Source organism: Amblyomma mixtum, chromosome 2 (assembly GCF_055824585.1).
Source record: "Amblyomma mixtum isolate Tamu chromosome 2, ASM5582458v1, whole genome shotgun sequence".
NCBI lineage: Eukaryota > Metazoa > Arthropoda > Arachnida > Ixodida > Ixodidae > Amblyomma > Amblyomma mixtum.
Window position 1 is genome coordinate 113533297 of NC_143013.1, and position 26108 is coordinate 113559404.

The window sequence follows — 26108 nt, forward strand, 5'->3', positions numbered from 1 at the left end:
GAGTACGGCTAAGTTGCTTTGCCCATATTTAACGTCCTCTATGGGATCCTTTGTACCAAGGCTGTCCATAAATTGGAACCCGAAAAACACCAAGTGTCATCATCAATGCTGGCAACTCGGCATAGCTTCAAAGCGACCAGCTTTGTTTAAATACAGGTAGTAAAGGCGCAAATTTTTCTTACCGATTTAAGTATGCTCAGTTGCATTCTGGCAGGATTTTATTCCTGCCAGCAACTGTCTTCTTACCTCGTGTGTGCTCCAACTCTGATTAATCGGTTTACCATCAGTGCCACTCGTGTTAAGGAGGCTCTGATATGTTTATAATGGTGGAATGGAATGTGCAGTATTAATTATCATGAAGTGTTCATGAAACCGGTTGTGGTGGCCCTATGACCTTGCGTTCGGCTCCAGATACCAAGGTCACTAGCTGTTCGACGCCGGCAGCACCGGCCGTAGCGCTACAAGGTCGAAATACAAAAATGCCGGTTTGCTGTGCTAAGTCAGCGCACGGCAAAGAAGACCTAGGCGTCCAAGTTATTTCAGAGCCCTCCACTACGGCGTCCCTTCTAGACGTAAAGTCCCACAATTTACAATTTAAAATTAGTTATGCAACGGAAGCTGCAATCTCTTCAAGAAATTCAGTGACTGCACGCATTAGCCTAACAAGCCGAGAACTCAAGGAATGTATTGTCGGTCCTCAAGGATAACAGAGTGGATTACAAGAGAAGGCAAGCCTAGCAGGGGGCGGCAGAAAGTTAGGTGGGCGGATGAGCTTAAGAAGTTTGCAGGGATATGATTGCCGCCACTGGCAAAGGACAGGGTTAATTGAAGATACATGGGACAGACCTTTGCCTTGCAGTGGGCGTGGTCAAGCTCATGATGATGATGATTACCGGTGGCTTGTTTTGTTCGAGGTCATGATTGAATTGCAAAACAATACTTTCTCATTTAACTTCGATTGCCTGAAAACAAACAGGCTACCCTAAGCTATTTAATTTGGTGTTTGGCTTTTATATGCTAGTTGCTGAAATAATGAAAACTATTGTTTTCCATGTGGTCTGCCGCTGTTAATGAACCCAGATAGAAACAAACTAAACGCAAATGATAGTCGTCGGTGAACTGACTTAGGAAAGAAAAGTTGGAATGCGCTAAAGTTTCACCTTGGAGGATTCGGAGGCGACCCTGCTCGGCTGCCACGACTGACATAACCAAGAAGCCTTTGTCGGGCGCGCCCGGGCGGCGGCCACCGCCACTGGGGTCCCAGACTAGGGACCTCCACCTAGTGTTGGTAAGGATCGGTGCCTTACGGGCTGATTTAAACATGCCTGCTGTCCCTTCCAATCAAATGTTTTCACCACCACCACCCTTGCAGACAGGAACGCGACAGCGTGTCGCAGCCCGCGGAACGCCATCGCCCGTTCGGCGCGACGCCTTGCACGTTGGACAAGTCATTTGGAGCGTCTAGGAGACCCCTCAACAAACCGGGTGCCACGAACGCCAGCATAGCTTCCGCGCCGAACGAACGGGCAGCAAGCCGCAAGCTTCGTGGTGAACTAGGGTGAACGCGCCTTGGATGGGCGCTGCGTTGTCCGCCACTGACCGCGTGATTCCTGCGTCCCGGCACGGACCCACTGCTCCCTAAAGAGACTAGCGGGGGACGCTGCCGTCGCTCACTTTGTGTTGGGGCAGTGGCGTACATTGCGAGGAGGAGGTTTTAATGGGTGCCGCCAGATGGCGCTACGTGTGCGCCAAGCGAAGAAGAAAAGCTGCGGATACGTACTTTGCTACTCGCTTAACTGCGACTTCTACAGTTTCAATGCTCATAATTACTAATATACCCCACAGTACATGTCTCTAAAGCACCCTTCTAAGACAACACCGTATTCACTAGACGCACCATGTAGCTGGCGTTTCGGGGTGGTAAGAGTGTTCGTCTCACACTCCGGAGGCCCTGGTTCGATTCCCGAACTGGACCAATTTGCTACTTTACAATTATTAGCTATGAGACTGAGGAAGTCTACTCATTGGTGCTGCTCTGTATGTGTGGGGGCTCTACGAAGATGTAAAGTGCAGGCCTCCTTCTGCAGGCCTTCTCGAATAGTTTGGTAAGCTATTAAAGTGTGCACAGCTGGTCTTGTCCAAGAATTCACTCTGTACATTTCTTTCCGGGCGTAGGCTTTCCAGCAGTGGTTTTCAGAGAACATCCTGACCTGCTCAACTTCTAAAGTTTGGCTAAGCACTCTTTACGGCGGACAAAGTTTTTCTTTCAGCTCCTGCTTACTCGTATTGGTGCAGGCTGTTTGGAAAGAAGAAATTTCGCAAATTTTGTTCTTTGCTTGACCTGATCTTTTGGCATTCTTAGACGTTCAACAGTTGGCCAAAAGAGCAAGGGGCTTTGGTTAGTTTTCACGAGAGGATAAAAAAGAAGGAGGGTGCTAATTGCCGCCTCCCCCCCCCTTTCTCTGCTAGACTGAAATCTATGTGCGTATATTACCCTGCCTGAATGAATTTTCCTACGAGCACAGGTATGCACCCCAGCAGATTACGAGCACTTGAAACTTTACCTTCCGTTGTTCGAGGTGGCAATGTCAATGCCTAGTTTTGAAGAAGGTAAAAACTGAAATACTGAAGAGAAATAGCCGCTCGTTTGCCGTGACTTAAAGAGAGGGCAAATGTGTATGCCTTTTAGAATTACAAGCGTTTTGTAAAGCGGGTGCAATCTTTCTAAATTCTTCAAAGTTTAAAACGTAAAGGAAGATATCGCTATTTATTCTTGAACTCTGCAGCAATATGCATAAGAATCATGAATAGAACTCATATGCAGTTATTAGTCACTGCCTGTCTCGTGCATTTTCTGTCTGTTGACATGCACGCATCATCGTCATCATTAGCTTGACTACGCCCACTCTACGGCAAAGGCCTCTCGCATGTCTCTCCAATTAACCCTGTCTTTTGCCAGCTGCGGCCACTGTAAGCCCGCAGACTTCTTGCTTTAGTTGCAATGCGCCTGGCGTACGCAACAACATATTCCGGGAATCCTGATTTTCGTTGGGCGAGAACCGCCCAGGTACATGCCGCTGGCGTCAATATGAATTTCTGTCGGTGCGTCGGGGTCAAAATGGCGATGGATCGATGGAGAAATAGGGAGACATCATCCATCATTTGCACCAATGTGGCTTAAACCTCGCTTAAAACTCGTAGAAGCCGTCGGGGGTGACGAAGACGGTTTTAAGGCGGCCAGCAGCAGCCATCGCCACTTTCCAGTAGCCAGAACATAAATCCAACGAGAAGCAAAACTGAGCGCCTTGTAAGCAGTTCAGCGTATCGTCTATGCGCGGCAAAAAAGGATAACTATCCTTTCGGGTGATCTTGTTTAGCCGGGGGTAATCAATAGAGAAGAGAATAGACCTATCCTTTTTCGTCACCAGGACGACTGAAGAGGCCCAAGGGCTTTGTGAGGGCACACGCGAGCGGCGCAGTAACAGAGGACACTGATCACTCGGTGACAGGACTTCAACGACCTGGTCCTGAATGACTTGGCGTATAGTTGGCACGAGAAACGGCACAGGGGTGAGAGCAGAACAAACGGTGTCCCGAACGGGAGGCATAACAGACAGATCGCGAGGGAGTTCTTCCCGGATGAAGGCTTTGACCTGCTGCAAGAACTGTGTCGGGTCAGAAGATGGAGCGCCGAGGGCCACACTAGCAAGGGCCTCATCAGGCTCGTCAGACCGGCGGGTAGAAGCACGTTGCTTCCCTAATTCACCATAGATTTGGCAAAGCCAGGTCACTGCGCGGGTAAATTATTCCAGGCAAAAAGTGTCATACACCCTGTCAACCCTTTTAAATTCATTCCACAAATCAGGTATAGATTTGCATACAATTTCTGTACGAACCCTACGCCAACATTTCATTAATAATGCTTGCTTACAATAACAACTAAAAGTGTTATCTTGCCTTTTGTTATTTACCTCTTGTGACTATCAAGTGTGCGTGAATTAATTTTGAATATTGTGCTTTCTGTGTTTTTTTTTGTTCTATCGCTGCCTGCTTTGTAGGGAGGCTGCGGGCTTCAGTCGAGTCGCTTGCTGTCAAGCGGCTTTTATCCGCAGTCTACCCCATCACTGATGGAAATAAACAAGTTATTATTCAGTTATTATTAGAACATCCGCGACGGAGGCCGGATTCTTTGTCAAGAGCATTTGAATAGCATCATGGGAGATTCCCTTGAGGATGTTGTGACCTGCTCAGTCTCTGTTGGAAGCGCTGACGCGCTCGTAGGAGGCCGGCCAGTCGTCTACGTTGTGGTCATCGGTACCGCTGAAGATAGCCGGGCCACGCTGCTGTTTTGTACCACAGCACAGATTGGTTACAGCGACAAGCTGCGATGTCTGGCTGGCACCGTCTTGCATCGTTGCCGGTGAAGGAAACGTACGGCTGCGGCCTTGAGGACAAGGATAAGGACGAAGGCAAGGATCCGGAGAGGACGCCGTAGGCCCCGTCCGGAGCGCGCGCGCGCGAGCGCGCCTTCTACTGCAGGCCCCAAATAAACGTTTTAACCATCCAATCCGGAGCGACCTCCACCAAATGTGATGCGGGGTTCAGTCCCAAGGCTTCTTTGTTGAAACGCTGAGCTGTAAGCTCTGTGTCATCGTGATAGGCATTGCTCCACCTTCTACGTGTCTTTGTCATCTTTTGACTGGGGTCGTGTTCAGTGTAATTCATTACAGATTGTTTGTATTTAGCAGAGGTGTACGTACCAGGCAGTCATTACATGAAATTACGCAGCAATTTTATTTGCAATCTTGATATGCAACAAAAGAAACTGTTGAATTACATGATGCACTAATGTCCTGGCACTTAGACTGCTGCTCATATCAAATGCGTCCTTAATCTGCATCAGGTGATATGTCAAAAAAAGGCAAGAGAGAGCACAGCAAGAAATTTTCTCACAGACACCCAAGGCATACATTTTGTCTCCCAAGCATGCCAAACCGTTTGCATTTTCAGCACAGTTCTTATTGCTTGCGAGGCATTAAGGATCGGCTCTCCTTAAAGTGACTTTCGTTTAGCAGCATTACATTACCAGAGATAGAAAACAGCTGAAATGCATCGAGAAAGCTCGTTCCGACCACTCTTAGCCGACTACTAGCATCGAATACGACAGCTACCAAAGAGCTAAAACTCTTGTTTGCAGCTAGACAATGTTTCACCTTGAATTCTATACGACGTCACGGAAAACCTCGTATAGTTGGCAGACAGCGCTGCATTAGCCTAGGCTACGGGCGGTTTTCAAGACTGCGGCCGGCTATATAAAATCTTGGCTATACTTCTTTAAGACGCGAAATTTTCTTCGTGTACATGACTTATAGATGTCTACAAGCACTTTGTGTGCTTCGTGTGTTAAGGTTCGCCTTAAAGGTATGAAGCGATAGAGTTAATTGTCGCTACAGCGGCCTGGCATGCTCTTTGCGTATCACATCGCCTAGGTTTTGCCGACATGCTCATATATCCGGCATTGATCCTTCCCAGCTTTATATTCATAGATCGCGGGAAGTCCTCACACCGGTGCTGCCCCAGTAGGTGGCTATTTGAAACACAGCCACCGGTGGTGCTTGTGAGACCCGGGTTGCACTGCCCGAGCAATCTCTCGCGGCCAACCGAACATTTTACTGCTGCCTGCCATGGTGCGCAGTTTGCCCCCAATCCGGATAGCAAGTTGCTTCCTACCACGGTGGGCACATTGTGATGACGTCACACAGACACGTGACCTAGGGGCAGGTGCCCCACCTGCTTTCCGCTACAACACCGCCCAAGACTACACTGAACACGCAGGATTCTTTTTTTCCAAAATGGGAGCGTTAATACAATCGTGTTAAGTACATCCTGCGGTCAAAAATACTTGCGGGCGTGACAGCCTTTCATCTGGGTTAACGCCCATATATGCTGAATTGGTCGTTTTCAACTTTATATTCATATGTCCCTGGGAGTCCTGATCCTCAACTTGGGGCACATCTTCAGGGATGCGCAACTGCCTTCGATGGCAGGAGCTGCCGCTGGTGAGTCTTGTGCGAACCAGGTGGCTCTTCCCGAGCAACCTCTCGCGATCAGTCATTAATTTAGCTCCCGCCTGCCAGAGTAGTTGGTTTTGTGACAATTGTGAGCCCATTCTTACGACGCCAAAAGGTCACGTGACCTAGGCAGCCCACCTCTGTACGCCGCCGTATTTTTCGTTCACAACGCCGACGTCAAAACCGGATTTTTTGGGCAACCGGAGCCTTAACGCGGTCGCGTAAAAGAGACACAGAAAAAAGAAAATTGCATTCATAAAATGAAACCAAATTCACAACTACACTTCGTCATACTCTACCTGACAAAGCAGAACACTTACGCGACTGAGCAGCAGCAAAAGAAAATTCTTTTCATCATACAAAACGTACGCTGGATTAGAAAAAGTAAAGGCATAGAGTAAAGGCCGAAAACTTTCGTGGAATCGACACAGCACCCACAAAGCTAATAGTAGCGCAAGAGCACACGAAAGAGCGACTTCAACTTTTCTCTATAGGAATAAACGTTCGTTGTTGCCTCAGCGATTTTTTTTTTTTTGATGAGTGCGCAGTGCACAAAGTTGTATCTTGGATAATTGCACTTCTATATATTTATCTTCACCTGCAAAGCCGATGGGGAACATTCTTAAACCGTATGTGTTTTCTAGGATGTCATGTACTGCGGAAAGAAGTCAAATAATCCTGGACTGAATGGACCATAGGAAGTGCTAAGGTGAAGTTGTATTAGTCAAGGAAGTTTCGAAAGTGAAAAGTTTTGAAAAGATTTGCTTCACTAGTTTGAGTAGTACATAAACCACGCGAGGCGTTTTTCAGAGGCCAAATAATTTACCTGAATCAGTATTATTCCAGGTGCCCCACAAAAGATTGCACTAAACTAGGGGATAGTGAAGAAGAGTAAAATATAATTGATCTTAACGTGCTGTGACAGGCTGTATCCTTAATGATTAATCACAAATTGAAATGTGACCATTTTTAGTCTGATCTTGATCACGTTATCTGTCCACCCTAGATCACGCTGGAAATACGTACCAAGAATCCGGCACCTCTTCGGTGGTTCAGTTTCAAAGTTATTATATTCTACGGTGATATGGTAGTTTATTGCCGTATATTTTGGTTGCATAAGCTTAAATTTTGTGTTGTAAACATCCAGGTCAAGTTCACTAAATGAATCAAATTATCCGCTCCTGAAGACAAGATTTTCATTGCTGTTCAATATCTTGAAGGCTAGTGATCAAAAAGAACGCATTTGTATCATCGGTATACAAGATAATATTAATAATAATATATGTTAACAATAGCAGTGGTAAATAGAGTGAAAAAAAAAGAGGTTCAGATTAGGACCATAGGGCACCCCAAATTCCACCGTGCCCAATTAAATTCTATATCCTGTATCCTTCTGTACTGCCTCCGTGCGTTACTTTTCCTGCAATATTTTTCCTTTCATTGTTTCAAGAGGATTTCTATCTAACGAAGTAACCTTATATAATGCTGAGCAGACGGAATCAAGCTCCAGTCTAATAAACAGCATGTAGCATACTGTTCATGATGTAAAAATAGCGCTCACGGAACACAAGGGACGGAAAGTAAACGACGCAGACAAGCGCTACTTTACTTTGCGTCGTTTACTTTCCGTTCCTTGTGTTCCCTGTGCGCTATTTTTACATCATGAACGTTATCCAACTTGCCGAACATTCCGCTTTGCTTAGTGTAGCATACTGATTGCATCTTTAGTGGAGGTGCTAGGCATATCCCCTATGCGTGGTTATAGAGCCTCACTCCACCTACGACACCGGTGCCGGCAAAACATCAAACGACCCGCTAAGCACATGCGAACTCCATCCTTATCTTCCGACTGTATGCGCTTACCTTCAATTCGGCTAACAGCTAAGGCATAGAATAGCTGCAGATCTCACGATCGCCTGAGCTCTCACAACGCGTGAGATAGCAAGATGATTTTGAAAAACTTTTACTCTCTGACTACCAACCTGTGGCATCGAAACAATAATTAATGTGGCTTTGTTTGCCTCACTTTGAAACGAAGTTCTTGGAAAAATTTGGCCGTTTTGATGTGATTTTCCTGCACAAGAAGGAAAAGACAAACAGACAGTCCGAGCTGGTGGGAATGCCAAGATTCAAATTTAAATAGCTCGTTTTGTCGGCGCCAAGTTCTTCCTCTTCTGTCTTAGTCACTGATTTTCAAGTTGTTTTCATTACATCCTGCAGCGTAGTGATCAGGCAAGTGTTATGGGCACCACGGCGACTCACCTGAGTCCAAACGATCTCTTCGTCCTTAACTCCTACCATCAGTGGACCACCGCTGTCTCCATCGCATGTGTCCCCTGAAAAACACAGACAACCATGGGTTGAATACAGCTCCACTGGTTTGGAGAGAAAACAGCATTAAGGTGACAAGCGTCACGCATTTTCGAGTTTCTATACCAAATAGGGTGCTCAGTTTCTTTTTTCATGCGGGCTATTTTCATTGGTTGCGGAAATGACACCATGAGGAAGGTCGCAATAAAGTGTAAACGGGAGAGTAATCAAAATGATTGGCAAAACAAGAAGAATATCGCCTTTTACCTTAACATGAATGATTTTAATCGTTACACTCCTATAATCACCACACATTTAGTCCAGGAAGGAACTGCACTTTATTCTTAAGATACACACTCTTATTTTTGCCTTCTGTGTCACAGTGGGATGCTTTTCCATTAATTGGTGTTGATAACCTAAGAATTGGTAATAATTTCAGCAACGTTTTACAGAGCGACTATTCGTGACATCCCTAAATGGTACTGCAGCACGAATTTCTGCCGCAGTAAGAAAACCTTTCCGCCAGAGTAATATTCATTTGAACATTTCTTTCTTCAGATGTCTAATATTTCTGTCAGTCTTCGCATAGCAGAAAATCTAGCAACGTTGGTTTACGTGTACAGCAAACTATCAGTGCCTCTTCTCGTCGTCTGTCTGCAGACTCATTGAATGCGTACTGCCTTGTGACACATAATTCTAACAAGAGCACAACGAAAACATTCAGGAAGTCTTAGGCAGCAACGGTTGCAGTCAACTTTTTGAGTCGCTGACCCCAGCTGACAGCAGGACCGCATGGTGTAAACACCTCTGTAAAGGATAAAGTTCAGTTCACAATGACACCCTCTTCGTGGAGTCCTCGATTAGAAGAAAAAATTTATAGCGTTGACGGCACTGGATTGCATCGTCGGCGGCAGGGGATTGCATTAACGCGCGTGTGAAACACCACAGTGGCTGAACTAAGCCAGTAACTTCCTCCTAAAGCGTCTCCCCTCTCTTCCTTTTCAGATATGTGTGTGTGTCCTATGCCCCGCTGCGGTGGCTCCGTAGTAGCTATGGTGTTCGGCTGGTGACCGGAAACAGGTCAGTTCGATCCGGCCGTGGCAGTCGTATTTTGATAGAGGTGAAACGTTAGAGGTCACTATACTGTGCGACATCCGTACACGTTTAAGAACCCCAACTGGTCGAAATTAAGCGCAGCGCTCCAGAAGGCATCCCTCAAAGCCTGAGTAGCTTTGAGATGTTAACGAGATACACCATAATCTTCACCTAACTGGGCCTTTCATTGAGCCATCTTTACCGACCTTCAGCACCTTTACTTATTTTGCATTTTTTTCTTTAAGTATCTATACCGAAAGCTACAAGCACGGAATTCCTTGCTTATTTCCTTCGCATACAATAAACAGCATTCGGACTTTGTAAAAGATATTTCAGCAATGTATGCATCTTTTATTTTGCCAGAATCCGTAATAATATTCGCGGTGTAACGTATCGAAGCTACACGTGCATTATCAGGGATGTTGTAGCGTAGGACTCCAGGTGAACGTACATCACTTGGGGTTCTTCAACGTGCCCTGACATCGCACAGCACACACGCTTTTTTTTGTGCGTTTCCGCCGACATGGAATCAGCGACCTTGGGATCAAGGGCCGAGCGCCGCAGCCACTCGGCCATCGTTACGGGTTTTACATCATCTGCTGTCTGAGACAGCGAATGCCTCCCAAAGTAAATGTTGCAGAACGTGGTTGGGTGCTTGCAGCCATCTTTCGCATATACAGGGTGTCCCAGCTAACTTTAGCCAAGGGGTAAAAAATAAGATATTTGAAGTAGGCCAGGGAAACCACTTGCCTACAGCTACCAGCCCGTTTGAGCATGTAGGAAATTTTTTTGCGTTGCTATTAATTATGTAGTAATTATGATAATTTTTTTAAATGCGTAGATATTGATCACAGACAGCAGATGTGAATAGCAACGTTGGAGAACGCCTTCAGAAACCCCATTTATTTTCGATAAAGGAAGCCTCACGTTTATTTTTTTTCCGCGCTCCAAAGAAAGCCCGCGAAATACGGAAAAAAATCACCTGATTAGCGCGTTTGAGCGCCACGATTGTGCTGCTCTCAATCCTGGCTTGAGTGAACGAAATCAGCTGCTGATATCGACGACCCCATTGCTCCGGCAGGCCGATATGCCGACGATGGCTGCGACGCCCGGCGCTTTCCGGTCTTCAAGCGTGACGGTGCAAGTTCCAGCGAACGCACCGGGCCTTCTGAGCGCGATGAAAAGCCCAAATGTGGCGAACACAAATGCGACGAGTTTTATTCGTCATTGAGAGGTAAAAAAAGATAAGTAAAATATTTATCTAAGTAAAATACCACCGTCTACATATCGGCCTGCAGGTCGTCGCGCCTCGCCAGCAGCTGGTTTCGTTCACTCAAGCCACGATTGAGAGCAGCACAATCGTCGCTCGCGAATGCGCTAGTCACGTGATTTTTTGGTATTTCGCGGGCTTTTCTTGGAGCTCGGAAAAAAGATACACGAGAGACTTTCTTTATCGCAAATAAATAGAATGGGGGATTCTGACGGCGCTCTCCAACTTTGCTATTCACATTTGCTGTTTAAAGTCATTATTTAAGCATTTAGCAAAATTGTCTGAATTGCTAATTAATTATTGCAAAACGAAAAATTGTCTATAATGCGCTAGCCGGTGGGTAGGTGTATGTAACTGATTGCCCTGGCATACCTCAAATATTTTTTCTTTTAACCCTTGGCTAAAGTTAGCCTGTACACCCTGTGTATGGTACACGAACAAAAAAGGGAGATATTCTCACTTGGTGCTTTATGAGTTCGAGCAGTGCTAACAATTAGGTTACAAATATAAGCCAACATGTGAAAAAGGGGAACTAAACAACTCAAGATTTTACATCAATCTGGCGTGCAATGCTTTAGCATTTTTGAAAGCACCTTGCAGAAGCGCCTATTAGGATTGAGTTTTCCTTCAATTCCTTCATCCTTCAATTTGAGTTTTGCATACAATCGACGGCATTTGCACACTGTTTACCACAGTCAGCCTTCGATCGGTAAATAAGTGAAAACACGTCTCATTACGTCTAAATACAAGCATTCTGGGTTGGAAAAAAATGTATCCATGAACCGAGCCCTGGGCCGGTTTGGAACGGTTCATTTTTATTGTTTCAGTTCGAGTTAATTTCCAGGATGGCGAGAAAAGTAAGGGTTTGGTTCGGATCTGCTTGCGGGCAAAAATACAGGTTCGGTTCCGCTTCCAGGTTCAGGTTTCGATCCTGCTCAACACCCTGCCTCCACCAAATATTACGGGAATTTTCTGAGATGCAGGAAGGACAATAGCTATCGTGGAGCACAAAAAAATAGATAACCGAGCTCTAGATGCGGTCTGTTCGTCGCCGTATTCGTTCAACAGCTCCGCGACAGTACAACGCCCTCTTCTTGTCGCGACTGCGCAATGTAACAAACCGTATATACAGGCCTTTAGCGAAACCAGGCTATGCTAGAAATGCATCTCGAACAGGTGATGTTAACTCCGTATAAATTTCGTGTTAGTTTTTCCCCTATATTTAGATACAAAAATGAAAGCTTTTTTAAGTACTCTGGAATAAAAGCTTCGAACATTCTAACAAAAAAAAGTCAAAAACACCCGACTTTGGCCGCCTAGTATATTTCTGACACATTAATAATATGCTATAATCAGTTCGGTGTAACAAACAGCGACACGTTGGCTTTACCGCCCAAGCTGGATTTGCGCTGTTCGAAGGCGGAAAGAATCACTGAACTGCCGACGTGATGGTCTTGTCGATGACCCTTTCATTGTGATAATCACTCGGAGACTCTTCTCTAAGAAAACGCATCGTTGTCATAAGTCAAGAGGTCGATGGTGTCGTAAGGTCCCTTGACGTCACTTAACCTGGAGCGATCTCGCCACAGCAGTCTGCGTGTCTTATGTTGCTAGTGAAGGTGAGGTCCGGGCATGTGTCTCGGGTCACCGAGTTGCCTACGTTGGTAGGAAATGCAGGGTCGGTGTGGAGGGTGAGGCTCAGTGTGGACGCCAACTCCGCCAGCATGCGTCCGCGTACTTCCTCCTTACGATAGCCCCATAGCTGGCTAGGCGCGTTGAGGTCGCCCACAATCAGTAGGGGGTGGCGAACCGCCTCTTTAAGTACACGGCTAAAGAGGTGCGCGAAGGTCACTCGCTTCAGTTTCGGGGAGCAGTATACAATAAGTACGTGTGCGGAAGGATCCCATCGGCGAAGGAGAAGGATCCTTATCATGGCGTACCAGTACGGTATGTTGAGATCGAGGTAGATATCGGTGGCTGTGTACAACTTGTGTACGAGGAGACACGACGAGGGGTCTCGCTGGAACGTCACGTAGTTAGCTGCCGAGGACACCCTCGGCAGCGACCACTGCATCATCAACACCACTGTTTATACACGCCCCGTAAAGCGCCCCACCAAACAAGCACGCATCCCCAGTAGACCACCTTTCACCAAAATTTCCCATCCGACACCAACATGAACATCACGGAGCAGGGCTATCATATCGCACCTTCATATCGCATATCGCAGTCATATCGCACCTTCCCTCCCTCGAGAAGCAGATGGTGGTCACGGACGTGGACCTCCTCCACCCCTGGGAAGTGCGCTGCGGCCTTACGCGCCGCTGGAAGCGCCAGAAACACAACAAGAAGCTAAAAGCGCGCATTGCGGACTTCACCCGGCAGGAAGCAGAGTACGCGGCCCAGCTCGCTGACTCCAACTGGGTGGACCGCTGCAACACGGCGGCGAGGCAGATATCGAGCCGCAACACGTGGTGGCTCTTCCGAGACCTCATCAACCCAGAACTTACCCGCACAGAAACGCAGTAGCAACTACACAACGCCATGCACTCATTCCAAGGAAATACAACGCAGTTGGCACAGGCGCTCCGGGATCGCTACCTGTGCAGAACTCAGGACGCCCGCAGATCGGCCTTCTCCTCCGCAGGCAGGGAAAACTCGGAGTTCGACAAGCCTTTCCAGCTGCCGACTGCGGGCCAGTCTGGCCAAATTGAAGACAGGCACCTAGCCGGGCCGGGACAAGGACACGGCCAAACATTTGCCGAACCTTCCTGATTGAGCGTACCAGTGCCTTCTAGAATGCATCAATGTGATCTGGACGGGGAAACCCCGCTACCCGTTGAGTGGAAGACGGCCCTTGTCAACTTCATTCCGAAGGCCGGGAAACCGATCGACGCGAATAACCTCCGCCCCGTCTCTCTCAACTCGTGTGTGGGCAAGTTGATGGAGACGACGGTACGGGATCGGCTGTCCGACTACCTCGAACAAGACACCCTCGCGGACACCATGTTCGGTTTCGCCCACATAGATCGGCCCAGGATGTCCTGCTCCCACTCGACCACGAAATCTTGAAATCCATTACACACCCCCAAAACCACAAAATTGTCCTCGCGCTCGACCTGAAATGAGCGTTCGACACACGAGATCATACTCACACATTTGTGTCAAGCTCACTGAGGCATCAATACTTTCAACCACGTTAAACAATTTTTCACGGACAGGCTGTCCTACTTTAGAATACAGGACGAAGAGTATGGGCCTTTCCTGCTCGGCACGAGGAGGACTCCACAAGGCGCGGTGCTGTCCCCTCTGCTATTGAACATTGTCGTGATGCGCCTACCCTCCCCTCTGGGTGTGGTCGAAGGGGGTTCAGCACGCGCTGTATGCCGACGACATCACCCTCTGGGCTACGCAGGGACGCCTGGAAGACATGAAGACTAGCCTGAAAACGGCCGCCAGCATAGTGGACCGCTATGCTCGAGACTGTGCTCTGCAATGCTCCCCCCAGAAACCGGAATTCATGCATCTGTGCCCCTCGCGCACATGCTCGACCCAAATTAATCTCTCGTTGCAAAGCGGTTCCATTCGTGAATCCAAGGAAATCAGTCCTTGGACTCCTCATACACAACCAGCGACGCTGCGACACAGCACTCGCCAAGCTCCGGTATGTGGGGGACCAGGTGGGCCGCATGGTCCGCCGGGTTTCCAACAAGCGCTGTGGGTTACGATGCAAAGACGCCTTGCGGCTGGCGAACGCATTCGTGACCAGTCACATCTTGCATTCGACTCCCTACCTCCACCTGCGGAAACAGGAGGAGGATGCCCTCGAGGTCATCCTCCGCAAAATCATGAAACGAGCGCTGGACCTCCCGATCTCTATCTCTACCAGCCGCCTTATGGTACTGCGGATGGTGAACACTTTCAGGGAGCTTCGGGAGGCCAACCTCAATAACCAATACACAACCTCAAGACAGGGTCGGGGTCGCCGCCTTTCAGCCCGACTTTACATCCAGCGCGCTCTATTCACAGAGGGCAGATGCCGCCTTCCCGTATTCTGGAGAAGCGCCCTACACGTACGGCATCTCCCCACCAATATATCCAAAGAGGATCATAATGGCAGGCGCCTGGCACGGGCGAAAACCTTGGACCGCCATTTTCGGAGCAAACCAGGAGTCTTCTACACGTACACGTCCGGCCCGGACCCCAGGGGATGGTACATGGTCGCGGTCGTCCACGAGGGTAAAACAGTAGAAGCCCTTACTTTCAAGGCCCAGTCAGCAATTCACGCAAGAGGCTGCCATCGCCCTGGCAGCCTCTGACTCTTCCTCCAAATACACAAGCACCGACTCGCGAGGCACATCAAAACGTCCAGCAAAGGTGGGCTACTCCCCTTGCTTATCGCACCTACCAAAATCGTAGCCCAGACTCGGATCCCGCGCATCGATCTCTCGTTTGAGCTCCAGGTCACCAAGGCGTCCACGGAAATGAGGGAGCCGATGCCGCCGTCCGCGCGCTCTCTCTCCGGACATTTCCCACAGGATCCGACGCCAACGAGGACTTCGATTTCAAACCGATTTACATTTTTAAGGACATATGCGATTATTACAAATCCAAGCACCAAACTGTTCCCATCCCGTGCAAAGGGCTGGGGAAGGCCAACGAGCGGTTACTGCTGCGCCTGCTCACCAACACGATGCTGGTCCCGGCACCTCTACAGCATTTCGGTTCTCAATTCGACGGGCGGTGCTCACAGAGTGGGGAGGGATCTGACACCTACTACGTGGTGTGGGCCTGCCAGCAGAACCCATCCCTACCCCCTATTCCAAACTCCACCCGAGAGGACTGGGAGGCGACCCTGTCCGTTTGCTGCACCCTCGAGGCCCAAAGGGCATTAACGCAGCGCGCCCGGGCTGCGGCAACCGCCAATGGGGTGCCTGACTAAGCATTCCACCTAGTGGTTGTAAGGGCGTGAGCCTTCAGGTCACGACCCCCAACACCTCTCCCCATGATTAAATAAATATTTTCACCACCGCCATCTCGCCACGCCGTAAGTGCCGACCGAAAGTTACATCATCAAACTGAAAATGATGAGACAGCTGTCGAACCTCACTTCCCTTATTCATACCGCGCGAGAGACGATACCTCATCTGACTGGGCAAGGCGTTTTTTGCGCGAAGACTATGGGAAACTAATGGACACAGAAGTTCAGGACTGGGCGCATTCAGTTTTGCGGGTAATATAGTAGAGAACTGCCAGTAGAAACTTTTTTGGCGAACCGGACATGAGTTCAGCTTTCCACCAACGCATAAATCGGCGTCTTGAAAGCAGGCCGGCCCGGATAGCCGGTGTCGTTTCCGTTGGTAGGTTCGGGTCCCTAGGTGCCCGATATGCACTTGCCGGCCCAATGCCACCGCGTTCTCTACACGTAATTTAATTAAGTGATGGTTGCATCTCAGTTAGAAGCTACTATAATCGAAAGGAGGACAGAAAAGTAAGTGTTTTGACTGTTCCCAAAAACGCAATCTCGAGCACTAGATTGATCCACAGCAGCGTTAAACGTGCTGAAAATATGACTATAAGGACTATCCATTCGTTAGAACTAAAGGTTTGGACTAATAAACTTAACATCGACCAATGAACCGTTTTAATAATTTCCCAAGATGGAAATGCAGTTCCCCAAAACCCGATTTCGTACGTTATGTTCCTACAGCAGCTTTAATTGTGATGCAAATATGTTTATGAGGATTGTAAATTCGATACTTTGAAGTATACTTCGGACGGATTAATTTTCCACGCTACACTTTTAATGCATTGCCGATATTGTAAACGCGCTCGAAGCAGCGGTAGGTGAGGTATTTTCGACAAATTTTAATAACATATTACCAATACTCGTAAGCAATTTCAGGATGCTGCTTTCTGCATATTTTAATGAATTTATGAATAAGAGTATCATTAATATAGAAAATAAGTATTCTTCCCTGTATAACGTATTAGTTTTCGCTAAGGTGGCTGTTTCAAGTAAGACTTCCTGGAATTTTAAAAATAGGCATTTTCAGTTAGAAAACCGCTTTTTGCGGCATATTGTCAGTAAGGTAACGTATCAACATAAAGCTGAGACGCGCTAAATAGGATAATGGCTAACTAATATTGCGCAGTTAACTTTTAACTGTTGCACTTGGGCCCCTTAGTAATTGAGAGGCTTGTATCCCACTGTAATATTGCCGCGAATCTTTGTAGTTTTTGTTTCTTCATTTTTCAAAGCTCCCAGCACGACGCTTCATCGCTCTGTTTGTGAGGCAAGACGCGACCAGAGTTATCTGGGTTGATCGCATCGCATCCAGGCGGAGCTGACTCTACGTTGCTCCAGGATGTTCTATTAACTTTGCACGTTTTATCTCTAAAGTTCGCTATCAGCTTTAAACTGAGCACGACCGAGAGCAGTGTGCGTTCTTTTCGACGGCCGTCGAACACGCCGGTTGCTACGCCGCCGCCGAGTCATTCAGTCCATTGCGGGCGCATGTCAGCCCCAATAGTTTCGTTTGGAAGCCATTCCCACTGTCTTCCTGCTCGTCGGACTGCAGTCACCACTACGCGAAATCTGGTGGATGTGCTGACCTGCTATCCTGCTATCGTGCTGTGCCTTCCACGACGGAACCTAGAGCACAGTCAACGCCCATGGTGCTTCGCCAGCCCCGTGAGTCGCCGACTTTTCATGGCGAACCACACGAAGTTGAAGAAGGCTAGCTGTAAGAGTTCCACCGTTTGGCAGCGCTGAACACCTCGGACGACAGCGCCAAGCTCAGAGACCTTCATTTTGCACTGGACTGCCCTGCCAGAACATGGTTTGAAAACGAGCAATCATCCCTCACTACCTGGGCGGCCTTCGAGAAGCAGCTACTGGTTAAGTTCACTGGCGTTGTACGAAAAGAAGGAGCCGAGGTACTGCTGCAGTCAAAAATTCAACACCCAAACGAGACGGTGACTGCGTATGTGGAAGAAATGAAACGCCTCTTCAGGTGGGCAAACCGTGACATGAATGAGGAAAAGAAGCTCACCTTCCTGATGCGTGGCGTAATGGAGGAACTGTTCGCCGACCTTATCCGGAATCCTCCAAAAACCTTCGCCGAGTTAGCTTCTACCGTATAAATGACCCTTGCCGCCAGGCCTGTCAGTGCAACCGACCACTTGAAATGCTAATGACAAGCCGCTCCGATGATGCCCTTGCACGCGGGGATAACCAGAGAGGTCTAATACGGGACCAGCTGTGTCTGTCTGAGGTCGTGGAATCTCTTCTCAAGCAGTGTAAGATCAATCGCAATACCACCACGGCCTGCCATCCGCTAACTAACGGTATGACAGAACAGTTTCACTGCACCTTGGGTCATATTCTGTCGATGTGCGTGTCTTCTGACCATTGCTAGAGGGACGGGATCATGCCTGTCATGACCTACGCCTACAACAACGCCACGCAGACCACCACCGGCTTATCACGGTTTCTTATTCTCATCGGGCCACAACCTTCCTTACCGCTCGACACTGTACTTCCTTACCGTCGTGACGAGTCTGACTGCACCACCATCTCAGAGGCTTCTTAGCATGCCCAGGAGTGGCGCCAGCTCGCTCGGTCGTTAAAGGCCGAGGAGCTGGGGCGTCAAAAATTCCGCTTCGACACCACCCACTCTGCTGACAGTTTTCTACCCGGCTCTCTCGTCTGGCTTCACGTGCCGCCTACCAGACCCGGCCTCTTTTATGCGAAGCATACTAGCCGCACAACCGAGCTCTTCCTTGCTGCGCCGCGCGCGGCCGCGTAGCTACCACTTGACCTACATCGGCGCACCACGTGATATGACGTCACAACAGCTGTGAAAGCTGGGGCTCAACTCGTGCGCTCGCTTGCGGACGCGCAGCCTCCACCGGCGGCCTAACTCCCGCTCCTTCCGCTAGGGGCGCTGACGTCACAGCAGCTGTGAAAGCTGGGGCTCAACTCATGCGCTCGCTTGGGGACGCGCAGCCTCCGCCGGCGGTATGCTTCGCATCCTAGGCTTAACCATCAGCTAAGCCAGGCCATTTTTTTCAAACTTCTCGCCAAGTACCACGGACATTACCGCGTCGTAGAGCGCCTTTCTCCGGTAAACTACGTTGTCGACCCCATAACACCCCAGACGGATAAACGCCGACGTAAATACGAGAATGTTCATGCGTCACGCCTGAAGCCAAACTATGACTCGTGTGGGTTGTCTTTCTGACTCGCGAGGATGGCTTCGCCTTTAGCCAGGGTTGATTATATAGAGGAAGGTGGGAACCGGCTGCAGGCGCACCGCCAGCGCACGGTGCGAGATAGTTGATTTGATGACCGCAGCTGGGACTGCCATTTTGGCTAGCCGTCCTTAGGCTATTTACCAGGAAATCCTGTTACCGTGTATATGTTATATTAACATTAAAAACGTTTCTTTCTGAACGTATATTCAGCCGACCTTTTTTCCAAAGTCCGGGCTTTCTCAAACCTGATGCTACATGGCTGATTCTGTTCTGGGGTTGGCGACAGAACATTACCGAAAACAAATACAACTGCAACGAATATAGCCAGGATATACGTAGAGAAACGAAGGAAAAAGATGGGGGACATGACCAACGCCGGAAAAGCGAAAAGGGGACAGAAAAAAGAAAAAAATCGAAAATGGCTCAATCATTGGAAGAAAAACCTTAGAGGTCACTGCGGCACCCGCATTGGAAAAATCCCGAAGCGTGACATCACGCTTTATCACGTCACGCCTTGTGACGTCACAGCAAGACATCGACGTAACAGTTGCACACTTTTCACGCCAACTGAGGCTCGTGACCAGAAGTGGAGACCCTCAAACCGGAAGCCGATCACTTATCGATACCTTTTCGGTACCTTATCGATACTACAATTATTTATCTTACTTAATCAAGTTGCATCACTTGCCGAATTGAGTTTTCAAACTTCGCGCCACGCTTCGCTTTCAAATTTGGCGCTACTTTTGCTCCGGCCCCGCCCATTTTTTGGACATTTTTGGATATAATTAATTAACTAATGAAGTCATATCAGCCCCCGATTTCCCGTAGGAGATTTTCTTTATCTATCCGATGGTAGCATTTCTTTCACATAGCCCATTCCTTCGGACGTAATCATGCGTACAAGCTCGTGCAAACATAGCCATGCAATGCTTACGCATTAATGAGCTGTGCAGGCGAGCAGAAGAAAATAATAAAGGTGATGGGAATACCTGAGAGCACATACAAGATTTAAAACTTTCTCCTGGTGTCCCATGAGAAAAATTCATTGAAGAGGTGTGCAGAGGCATGAATGGTGAGTTAACGAACTTATTCATTGGTAGACAATTGCACTCCGCGCAGAGCGAAGAGAAATAATACAAGTCCGCCAATATTATGCAAAGCAAAGTCGTATGCGGGCTCCAAGGAGCGGGGTGCACGTTTAAGAGAGGAGCTTTTGATCGCACCGCGTCTTTCGGGAAGCCCACTATGTTGACCACTTTACCGGATGAGTAAATTGATTTTTTTTTCTTCATTTCACACGCTATTGACTAAAAAGGGAAGCAAAATTAATTTACCCTTAGGGCTGAGCGGGTTCCATTGAAAATTTGCCTTAAAGAAACCCTTCCTTAATAGAGCATTTTCAGCTTTGGTGCATGCGTTTGCTATAGCCGAGCACATTTCTTTCTCAAACATCATTTTCCAGGTGTCCCAGCAAAGGTTAGCCACAGAAAAAATATATATACCCCGGTGCGCTTGCCGGAAGCAACTTCAACCATGTTGTTGACTACTGCTATAGTTAATCAGAGATCTCTGTTCACTTGAATATGTAAATAAACTACAAAGCTACTGAGTTTCCGGCGCAAAATACTGTGGTCAATTGTAGACAGTCCAAAAAATTGGCTGTTGTTAAGCTCTGGTTAAACCAGGAGTGACGCGATAGCTGAGTGGATGGAACTGGGTCAGTCGAATTGCAAAGTCAGTCTTTCGCCACTCCGTTTCGCTGGACGTTCCTTCTTCATCTTCGTCCTTGGACGTCGGTTTAGTCTATCCTCCCCACCCTTCTCCCATCTCCTCTCCTCCCCCACTCGCTTTGGCCGGCGCGCCGCGCCGCCAGTAGCTACTCCGGACCACGTGACCAGCCACGGCGCCGCCAGGCGGGCGGCGTCTGCTTCGAGTATGATCTACATTACCTGCTTATAAAGTTTTTGCAGTCCAAATAGGCACCGATGGAAGAAGAAAATGTAAGAATATAAAATGGCTATGATTATGGCTGTTTCAGCATCCACCTTGTTTGCGGAAGATGCAGAGTTTGATTGCCGGTGCCGCTGGCCACCAACCGAATTTAAACTAAGAGCATTCGAATAGTATCGTATTCGGCTTTCTCTATGGCTGCATGCTTAGAAAAATGGGCACTTCAGCAAAGGAGACATGGAGTAAAAGCATGTTATTCGAGGCGCACTTTGGATACGCTCTTTGCCCCAATATGGGTTAAACTGTCTTCAAGACTGATGCGTGGGCATATGATGGAATGCTTTTGTAAATAAGTCCTGTTCTATCTTATTCCACTGAAAGGGTGAAAAAGGTGCTCTGTGGCGAGAGCGAGTCTCTGCAGGCATGCTATCACTTAGGTCAAAGACACCAAAGAGCAGGGACATCAAATTTTCCTTGCCGGTTCTTTTGGATAGTCGACATGACATCAGTAGATGTGGGCCAGGTTGCGGGTTTCACCCAAGCATTGCCAAACATCCCTAATTATTTTTTTTGATACGAAAGCAATATGTGACGAGGCATAACCGGCTAACTGCATTTGCATGAAGCTCAACCATGAGGGTGAACTTTACCTAATGGAGAAATAAACTAAATAATTATGGCCACAACCGGTTGTTGAAGCCATGGCGGCATGAACAAATCACCTTGCATGACCACTGCACGAGATCACTACGCTATCGACTGAGTCGACCATGCCTCGAGTTACACTGCAACACATTCTCGCTCTCTGCATTTCACGTTGTCGTTCTCATAAACTTTCATCCGCACGTGAACAGACCTGATGAACTTAACATCGATCAGACTTCAACCTGTATATAATGTCGTCACCGAACGCTCCCACGACCCAGCACAACCATGAGACAAACAAGCTAAACGCATGCTTTCGCATGTCTACCAGGTCTTTATGCGTTGAAAAGCTACCATTTTTTTCCTGCTTACTTATTTATGATGGAATTCTTCACGCCATGTAAACGAATTCTTGATCTTTCAATAGAGAGAGTTATCAATAAGGATCCCTGCACCGCACAACTAGGCTAATAGAATGAAATTTTTTAGTAGATTTCGGCTAACAGTGATTAAGTCGCACTATTGAGGTATTATGTTTGGAAAAGTAAGCACCGGTTTTATGTAGTTGCCAATCTGTCCAGACTACTCCCCCAAATCAATACTTGATGATCGCAGCTGTGAAATTACTGGACAGGAAAGCTGATTTCTATTCAACATGTACTTAAGGGGTCTTTATGATAAATTCACCGAGCTCCACGTTCCCTATAACAGGAGGTACACTTACCTTCCGTCGACTTGGCGCATATCAGGCCTTGCTCAGGATACACCTTCCCCGGGTAGCCCTGCACACTTTTCTTGCAAGCATCTCCAGAGACAATCGCCATCTTCAGTTGCATCAAACTGTCCGTGGACTTCAGGTTCTTAGGGTCATCGGCACCCCAACCAATCACAAAGGCTGTCTTTTCTTTTCCCGAGCTCTTCTTTTCTTTTTTCTCTAAGGAGATAAATTTTAAATGTTAGACGTATTTTCTAGTGTGTAAATCATGACATGTGACGGTCGACGATGGCCTGCATTCACAAAAAGGCTCTTCAAGCGAGACATGAAATTTTTCATCTTGATACATTAGCCCACTTTCCTGATACAGAATGATGCACAAAGACACGCAGTCCTGATCCTTACCAAGTAGAGTAAAAAAATGAAAGAAACACACATTTGCCGTAGAATTGTGCTCTGTCATGGATTCCAAGACCTTGCCTGGTGGCCTAGAAATCCGTTACAAAGCACACAGACACAAGCAGAACGTGCTTCTGATATTTTGCAAGATCGAGTGTTTGAGCACTTTAATTTATGAGCACTTCCCGTTTGCTTCTGACCACCATCGCTTCATGGAAGGCCGTCGACGTGAAACATAGAGGCCCAAACCACACAAAAACCATGGATAGCCGTCTACCAAAAAATCGGTATTCGTCCGCGGCCTTTCACGAGTGTCTATAGACACCGTAAGCGGTGCTTTTCTGGAGCCATTTAAAAATCTATGCCTTTGGAAGCATACATAGCTTCGGAACCAGACAACTTTGTTTAGGTGTTTATAAGAAAAAATATCCGCCTGAAACTACATCAGTACACGGCCATAGGAAAGGTTTGTAGCTATGTGGGCGAATTACCTATAGCCTGCCATACGGCATTAACTGAAAGCTACGATTTGGCCGAGGAAAGCGCTCGCCGAGTAAATGAATGACAGCTTCCGATCACTGCGCAAAGCTTGCAGCCTTATAGGAGTTGACCTCCATAGGCCTATTCTTCAGGAAGAGTCAACGGTCGGATCAGGGGAATACAGTACTATGTTCGGCATTTAAGGATACAGTTTCAAAAATGTCATAACTATAATGGCTGCATTGCCCTTCCAGGCTCTCTGACGATCTAACTGTCGTAACAAGTACATTCTCAGGACAGCTAGCAGAGACACTTAATAGCGTGCAATTGGAGGCTGAGCGACAACGGTAGAGGCATTTTCGTTCTCTAATATAATGAGGGAAAAAGATTCAGAGGGACATGCATGTATGCATAGTTGTTGAATAATCCTTCTAGATTTGCACACGTTGTCGTTCTTCGGCTATCATTCCTGCCTACCCCGCAGCGTCAGGCTCGCCCGGCCTCCCGTTGCTGAAGTTCACTGGCAGCGAGATTGGCAGCAGCCGCCACACACGCAGTGTGCGCATTTATCCTTCCTAGACACCTCTTTATCTTCTTTACACGTTAACCACCGTCCACTCACCACTTTACTGCCTTCTCACCATATCTTCCTCCATCTACAATAACCACCCTCTGTATGGTTTTCGTAGCAATTGCGTGCAGGGTACGAATTTGTCCGCTCTCTCTGCGCTTTCCTTCCAGTTCCACAAAATAAATAAATAATTAAAAAAAATCCCCTGTGCCCCTTGGTTTCTCTGGCTGTTGGCTTCGTTCATAACTCTCAATTCAAGTTTATTTGCATCTATACATGTACAGATGACGGGAGTACAGACAAAAAGCCAAATGGATTTGGCTTGACGGGGTCTGTACCCCCTACAGAAATGGCACTGTGCACAAAAGATACAATAATGGATAAACGAAAAAAAAAAGTATTAGTGAACATTCTATAACATTCTATGCTATAACAGAAATACATACGGCCAAAAAAAAATCAATGATAGAATGCTGAAAGGATTTAAAAAGCAGAAAGCATAAAGCATAAAATTATAGAAATAAAATAGCTTTGAAATTCACAAACATAAATAATAAGTTACTAACAAGCAAAGAAAATTGGTTAGACATTCATGGCGTCAGTGTATACTACAGCAAAGCAAACAAAACAAAAAAACGAATCCACAATGAGCCCATAAAAGGAGAGCTATGTTATTAAGTTTCTAATGAGTTTAACAAAGATGGCAGTGTGTGGCGTAACATTTGTTGACCGTAGTTAGTGCGCGTTTTAGGAACGTACCATGTTTCTCTGTGACGTGTGTTGTAAATGTTAGAACTCATTGTCAATAGAGATAAATGCTCGAAGAATTTGGTGTTCTGTTTTTTCGCAGTAGTGAAACGCTTGAGTAAAATACTACGATATATGGAGGTGACCGGCTGTAAGTTAAGGGCACTAAAAAGAGGCTGCGTATGAGCGTCATATGAGGAATTAGCGATAGCGCGCACTGCTTTCTTCTGCAAAAGATAAAGCTTTGTGATGTTAGACATTGTGGTGTTTCCCCACAATAAATGGCAGTAATTCAGATGGGACAGGAAGAGACAGTTGTAAAGCAGCTTTTTCACGCTCAAGGGAAGAAAAAATCGAAGTTTCGTTAGTATCCCCACAACACGAGCGATTTTGTTAGCAACTGAGTCTGTACAAAGATTCCAAAGTAAGTTCTCTTGAAATACGACCCCGAGGCACTTAATGGATGGCACAATGTTGATAACCGAGGAACCCATTTGCAAATGGCCGGCAATGTGGACATTTTTGTTTTTAGGTTGAAAAAGTACAGCCTTTGTCTTGCTTTTATTTATAGACAGTGAATTCAATGAACTCCATCGATTGAGTTCGCTTAAAGCAGCGTTCGCAAGAGCCAACAGGTCCCTTGCACAACCAGATGTAAAAAACAGACTAGTGTCGTCAGCGTATATGATGAATTGGGCAGTGGTGTTAATATTTATTATGTCGTTAATGTAAATATTAAATAATAAAGGTCCAAGAATGCTTCCTTGAGGTACACCAGAATGAATGGGTAAGTTATCTGAAAGACAGTTATTTATTGAAACCCTCTGACACCTGAACTGCAGATAGCCTTTGATTAAGCTAAGGAATGGGCCCCTGAAACCATAAATTTCAAGTTTTGTTAGCAGTGTGGTGTGATTAATTGTGTCAAAGGCCTTTGAAAAATCGATGAAAATGCCTAGTGTCACAAAATTTTGCTCAAATGCTTGTAATATTAGTTCCTTTTGTGTTAGTAGAGCTAACTCTGTCGAACGACCCTTTCGGAAACCGAACTGACAGTCAGTAAGGATATTGTGTTTTTCGCAGAAAGCGGTCATTCTGAGTGTTATTAATTTTTCTAGGCATTTTGAAAATACAGGTAAAATGGATATTGGTCTGTAGTTAGACATGTTGTTTCTATCACCGGCTTTGAAGAGCACTGTAACCCTTGCGAGTTGCATGCGCTTAGGAAATATACTGTTTACAAAGCACAAATTATACACATGCTCAAGAACTGGACATATCAGATCTAAAACGTGTTTTACGGGGCGTATTTGCAGGTCATCAATATCGCAGCTTTTACTGTTTCGCAGAGCGGAGAACGTAAGACAAATTTCTTCGGCGCTAGTTGGATGCAGAAAAGCACTATCGCAAGTTTTGGAATTGACGTACTCTGCGGAGCGAGGATCGTGCAAACTATTCACTAGGGACACAAAATAATTATTAAAAGCGTTTGCTAAATGCGCGCCTGATGAAAGTTCCCCATTAATGATCAATTCTCGTACGCCCTCTGGATGCTGACGTCCAATGTTAAGCACTGCGCTAAGGTTTCTCCACGTG

General features: G+C 47.0%; 1 protein-coding gene across 1 annotated transcript in view; it reads right to left on the minus strand.

The window, feature by feature from the left end:
• Window positions 1-26108, minus strand: part of LOC149360625 (complement factor B-like) — a 205803-nt gene that overhangs the window by 1273 nt on the left and 178422 nt on the right. The window contains exons 17-18 of the mRNA XM_089572417.1: window positions 22325-22534; window positions 8334-8407 (exon numbers count right to left, since the gene is read on the minus strand). Of these exons, the coding sequence (XP_089428543.1) occupies window positions 8334-8407; window positions 22325-22534 (284 nt within the window). The remainder of the gene's footprint in view (window positions 1-8333; window positions 8408-22324; window positions 22535-26108) is intronic.